The sequence below is a fragment of the Cherax quadricarinatus genome, chromosome 86 (genome assembly GCF_038502225.1).
Source record: "Cherax quadricarinatus isolate ZL_2023a chromosome 86, ASM3850222v1, whole genome shotgun sequence".
NCBI classification, from domain to species: Eukaryota; Metazoa; Arthropoda; class Malacostraca; order Decapoda; family Parastacidae; genus Cherax; species Cherax quadricarinatus.
In genome coordinates, this window is record NC_091377.1 from 10,144,173 (window position 1) to 10,150,345 (window position 6,173).

A 6,173-nucleotide genomic window follows, 5' to 3' on the forward strand; every position below is an offset into this window, starting at 1 on the left:
AAACAGTAAGGGAGCTGGTATATAGGCGAGGGGGACAGGGACAGGACCAAGAGAGGAAAATAAAAGTAGTGGTGGTAGTGGTAATGCTGGTAGCAGAATAAAACACCATGAGGTGATAGAAATGAATGCACAGTGTTGACATTGATAGACAAATATAATGAACTATAGAAATGTCTTACCACTGATGAATTATATGTGTTATCTTCAAAAATCTGAAGATTAGGAAGGTATTAAGATAACTGTGTATTTACAAAACGCACTCAGTAACCTAGTTCTCAAGGAACTTCTTATCTAAAACTTAAATATTACAAAACAGGCAACTCAAGCTTGTCTTCCACAAGCTATAAAAGGCCATGGTTGTGGAGTTGAGAGCAATATCCCAACTGCCTTAACCAACATGGGTCGAGTTCAGCTGCTGGTGCCTCTGGCTCTGCTGGGATTCCTTGCAATCGCAGGAGTTGATGGTTGGTACAATATTAACAATGTTTGCAATTGATAATACATACCCAGCAGGTGCAGGGAATTGCTTGTGTTGAGAACAGTTTAAATAATTTTGTAATTTTAACTTGTACCGAACCTCACATTACTAGGTGGGTACGTCAGTGTTTTGAGAGAAATATAATCATGTTTTTTGTACATTATAACTTTAGATAAAAAGTTACAATTGTGAAAGATGAGCCATAAGTTTTTGTATAATATGCAGCATGCATCATTCAAATTTATTAATATTCTTGAAGAAATGTACAATAACTTTAAAATTATTTAACAATGAAATGATACTCTAGTCTGCCCGAAATGCTCAGGCATGTTAGTGGCTTTCTTTGTGCTTAATAATATTTTATAACATGTAAATCACACATTATAAACTTTGCAAAGAAATAAAAATTTGAATTTGAATACAAATAAATCATAACACGAAGATGTGTACAAATGAATCAGGGTCAGCTCAGATATGTGGCAACTCATCCTTGAAATTCTTATATGGATTTCTCACATACGGCTTGCAGCAAACTTCTGGATTTACATTACTTAGGTTAGTGTAGTCAGTCAATATAAATTAACCAATTATAACATATCAGAATTCAAATATAATATAAGATAAAGGCAATAAAAGGCTCTGATGCACAAACTGAAAATGGGAACCCACTAAGTGCATGAGAAAAATCTAAGTCAGATAATTACTGTTTAGGTCTTATTAAACAGTCATTCATTTGACTGCCTTAACAACAGAGAAATACTGCTTTATAAAGAGAGGTTACTTTATACCAGCTTTAGTTATGCACAGTATCCTAAGATACAAATTTTATTTATCTTAATTACACCGAATTAAAATTATAAGTTTTATATCCTGTGCTTTTTGAAATACTCATGAATGTTTCTCCCATTATTTCATCAGCACAGGACTGTCCCAACAAGTTTAGACAAGTCGGGGCCAGGTGCTTGCACGTAAGCAATGCCATCTTTGAGGACCCAACCTTCAGGCCAGTGACTTGGGGTGTTGGCCGTAACCTGTGCAAAAACATGACTGATGCCAAATGGACTGTCGACTTACTTTCAAACTTTGACGTCAACTTCCTACGCCTTGTTAGCCTGAATATACACAACAACTACCCTGGTAAGATATCCTATACCATTAGGAAAATGAAATATAGTCAGACATATTAAGTCAGAGGTATGTACACATCAAGTACATACTGATAATTATTTATACATACATACCTAAATCATTTTATGTATTCATAGTTATTAAAAGAAAGTGCAACACTCAATGTTTTATATATACTGCATAAAAATATGTATGCACATGTATATATTATACACATACATATATACATAAAAGATCACAGTCAGCAGGATTCAAACCCATGTGTGGGGAGTGGCATGACTCCTCAATGTGAAGCTTTAGACCACTCAGCCACAAATGCCTCAAAAAGATATTGTTTGAATCCTTCTGAGTGCTATCTTTTTCTGTATAGACCTCCGGTTGTTTCTGTGTGGTGCATTGATATGTGTATACATACGATACAAAATTTAACATGTTGTTTCTCAGCATGACAGGGTGACTCAAAAGAACAACAAAATGCATTCACTCTCGCTCCTTCCCAAACTGACTTTTCAGAGTGCAAGGATATCACACTCTAAATGTCCCTAAACAACAAATGTCCCCAGCCATTTTTTCTTCAAAGTGCATGAACTGTATTTCCCATCTCCAGAACTTAAGTTCCAATAATTGGTTGCCTGTAACCCTTAACACAAACATATAGCACTACTTACCATTCTGAATGGTTGATGTATTTTCAGATCAACAGCTACTGTAGATATGAAAATGCAGATTTATTATCTGGCACCTATTCTATTGTTTTTAAATTATCTGGCACCTTTTCCTTTTTTTTTTTTAATTATTTGGTACCTGTGCCAATATTTTTTAAATAGCTTTTAATTCTTTTTTCAATGGCATATGCCAGATTTATCTAAAGGCTATTACATCTACTGGATTGGTGGTGAATACTTGAACGATCAGTGGCAATGGCTTGACGGAACACCCATTGATCCTCATTCCTACATGTAAGTACAAGTACAGAATTTCTGCACTTTCTCTTGTTTGCATATTCTAGTTAATTCTCTTTACAACAAAGCTACTTTGTGCAGTGTACGTACTTATCTGTGTTTATGGGGAATGAATTTAATATCCTGGGTACAAACTAATAAACAATTTATCAGCTAATATGCCTCTGTAACCCCAGGGGTTTCAACATGAAAGGATTCCTGAAGGAGTTCTTGCTAAGATTTATAAACTGTCTTTATCTGCTCCATAAGTAGCTGACATATTTTCTTTACATGTGGTGTCAATAGGGTTGCTATTATGTCTTCTCCTATCACAGATCCACTTCCCAGTACTTCACACTATCAGCACATTTCCTCAACTCTATTTTTGATAACCAAGGATGAATATGAAGGATCTTACATTAAAATATCCTTTCTTCTGTACGAATGTCCCCTTGTTCCCCAACAATATAGAACCTATACTACATATGATGGATTTATTGCATAATTAATAACACCATATTTTCCACACCAGCTGGTTAATGAATTGTCCAAGAATCAATCCAACGGGAAGTCACACCATGCTAGTCCCAGCTGGGCCAGGCGGCAAGCGGCAGTACGCTAATGAGTATGGACCGCAAAATGTTGGTCCTTCTTTTATATGTGAGGCTAAGTCTAAGAAATAGATCATTCCTTAGCCAATAACTTTTATATACGAGGGTAAGTTAAAGAAATAGATCATTCCTCAGTTGATAGCTTTTATATATGAGGCTAAGTTAAAGAAATAGATCATTCCTCAGTCGATAACTTTTATATATGAGGCTAAGTTAAAGAAATAGATCATTCCTCAGTTGATAACTTTTATATATGAGGCTAAGTTAAAGAAATAGATCATTCCTCAGCTGGTAACTTTTATATACGAGGCTAAGTTTAAAAACAAGAACACTCCTCAGCTGACAACTTTTATTTGTGAAGCTAAGTTAAAGACCTACAATGTGCCTCCACTGACATAGAAACCAAGATGAGAGGATCACCCAGAACTGAAAACCTCTCCTCATTAACAAGTTAATGCACAGTACATGTTAATTATAAAACTGGAGATAATAGAAGACAGTACTTATTTAATATCTAGCCTCAATACAGATCACTGAGAAAATAGCAAGGACATGTCACTACACTGACACATACTATTCATATCTTATGAGTTACAACTCTTAATACTGGGCCTTTAGATTTTCTTTCCACCAAACCTTCTGCTATAAAATAGTAAAACTAATTTCAGTTATTAAAAATTAACATACCCATTGAAAACAAGATGGTTAAGTACATAAACACATGTAGATTACTTCAATGATTTTTCTAATTATTAATATTATACTTTCATGCTTAAGTATGTCTAAGCTAGTGAAACATTACTGACATTTTTGCTCTGACAAAACTGTATCTCTAAATTAAGAAAACTGTTCATAAATAAATGTAACTGTATAGAACAAGTGGCTGTTTACTCCTTTTCCTGTGTAGTTAAAAAAATAAATTGTAAATGTGCATTGCTGGACTGTTCCAGAGAGCGAAATGTCCCCTTAATTAACCCTTAAACTGTCCAAACGTAGCTCTACGTTTGCTTGCATAGCACTCCGAACGTAGATCTACGTTCGATTTTACATGCTTTCTTACGTAAAAAAAAAAAATGTATATCTACACTCAGAGAGCTACGCGAGCAAACGTACATCTATGTTTGGACAGTTTAAGGGTTAATAAAAATATCCTTGTGCTGTGCATGCATCTTGCTTACATAAGCTAATGTATGTTGACAGACTAGCGACTATTGATATTATGAATGAATGAATGTGGGTTCATTTAGTACATGTTAAAAAAGTACGTAGAGTGCTGATTGTTGACAGTCTGTATACAAGGAAAATTGGATGTCCAAGCACTGAGTGTATCAAAGTTAAAAGGATTGGAGTGTTAAAAAAATAATAATTTGAGTGTGACAGTGTAAGAGCTCAAGAAGGCATGAAGTACTGTTTATTGAGTTTTTATAAAGAATTATTAATAAGTGTCATAAATATTCAAATTAATTTTGTGAGCTAAAATGGAAGTGGAGACAATTAGTGGGTAACAGTCAGTGTCTGTGTCTTCAAGTGAGTGTGTGGGAGAAAGACAAATTCTAAATAAAAAAGCACAATACAGTTACTGGAACAATACACAAATAACCTGCCATAAGAGAAAGAAACTTATGGCGATGTTTCAGTCCGACTTGGACCATTAACTAATGACACTCACTGGCTACCTTACCTTCATATGTTAGTGTGTGACTAGTTAATGGCCCAAGTCAGACCAAAATGTTATTGTAAGTTTCTTTCTCCTATGTGCGGGCTATTTGTGTATTGACTGAAACACTGTTAAGTGAATGTTCTTGAAATATTAATTTGAGAGGGTAATTATTTTGGGAAATATTAATGTAAAGATGGAAGACAGTGTTGCAGGTGTTGTATGACAATTTGAAATGAGTGCTGGTAATGGCAGTGGATGACCTCTTACTCAGAGCTATACTTGCGTGTCTGGTTACAGTTATACGAAGTAATTCAGACAAAAATGGATTTACAGTCTAAAGTGAGTAAAGAGAAAAGTAATATGTAATTCATTAACAGCAGAAGAATAAAAAGTTGAATAAAATGAATCCAATTTGCATGATCCAATTACCACCAGAAGTGGCAAAGAGGGCAGAATAAAAGTTGGAATTATGAAAGATGGGGTAAAATGGCCAGGTAAGGATAGCTCCAATTTCTAGAACAAGAGTCCTTCACCAGCATGATGGTATATGTCTCTTGATCAAGAATCCTCCATCAACATTAAGATTAAGATGTTTATTTTTACATGATACATGGTTGTACAGAGGAATATAATAGTTGGGTGTACATGCCAAAAACCCCTTTGTATCCAGAGCATTTCGGGCAAACTTAAACATTAACTTAAGATTAGGAAGGCAATAATAGTTCATATGGTCATTAGATGAGTTCAGTAAGTACAAGAGAATCAAGGTATATGTCTCTTGATCAAGAATCCTTCACCAGTATTGAGGTATATGTCTCCTGATCATGAGTCTTTCACCATCACCAAGGTATATATATGCCTTTTAATCAATAGCAACTCAAGTGCCTCCTGATAATGGACAATACTCCTGCTCATCCTCGAGGCTTGGTAGAATAATTGTTGGAGGAGTTTAGTTTCATCACAGTAAAGTTCTTGCCCCCTAATACCACTCTCCTCATCCAGCCCATGTACCAGAAGGTCATTTCAAACTTCAAAAAACTCTACACCAATGCAGTGTTTCAAAGGTGCTTTGAAGTGACCTCGGACACTGAATTGACCCTAAGAGAGTTCTAGAGGAATCACTTCAATATCCTCAACTGCATAAACCTTATAGATAAGGTTTGGCAGGAAGTGACTTCCAGGATGATGAACTCTGCTTGGAGAAAACTGTGGCCAGAATGTGTCCTCAAGAAGGATTTTGAAGGGTTTGAGTCTGACCCTGATGACCCCATGCCTATTTTCTGTATGTAAGGGTTTGAAGCTGACCCTGATGACGCTATGCCTCACTGTTTTCTGTGTGTAAAACTATAGATTTT

General features: G+C 35.4%; 1 protein-coding gene across 1 annotated transcript; it reads left to right on the forward strand.

Annotated features, from left to right (window-relative positions):
- Positions 1–335: 335 nt before the first annotated feature.
- Positions 336–3,297, forward strand: LOC138855249 (uncharacterized). The gene is made up of 4 exons (XM_070103625.1): positions 336–464; positions 1,397–1,615; positions 2,466–2,565; positions 3,080–3,297. The coding sequence occupies exons 1-4, from the start codon at positions 398–400 to the stop codon at positions 3,228–3,230; spliced, it is 537 nt and encodes a 178-aa protein (XP_069959726.1). The 5' UTR covers positions 336–397; the 3' UTR covers positions 3,231–3,297.
- The last annotated feature ends 2,876 nt before the right edge of the window (positions 3,298–6,173 follow it).

What these genes read in the sequence shown, in the direction of transcription:
- LOC138855249 (XM_070103625.1), top strand. Translation starts at nt 398, where the DNA reads ATGGGTCGAGTTCAGCTGCTGGTGCCTCTGGCTCTGCTGGGATTCCTT. An exon ending in TGCAATCGCAGGAGTTGATG is followed by an intron (nt 465 to 1,396) that starts GTTGGTACAATA and finishes TTATTTCATCAG; the next exon opens with CACAGGACTGTCCCAACAAG. An exon ending in TATACACAACAACTACCCTG is followed by an intron (nt 1,616 to 2,465) that starts GTAAGATATCCT and finishes GGCATATGCCAG; the next exon opens with ATTTATCTAAAGGCTATTAC.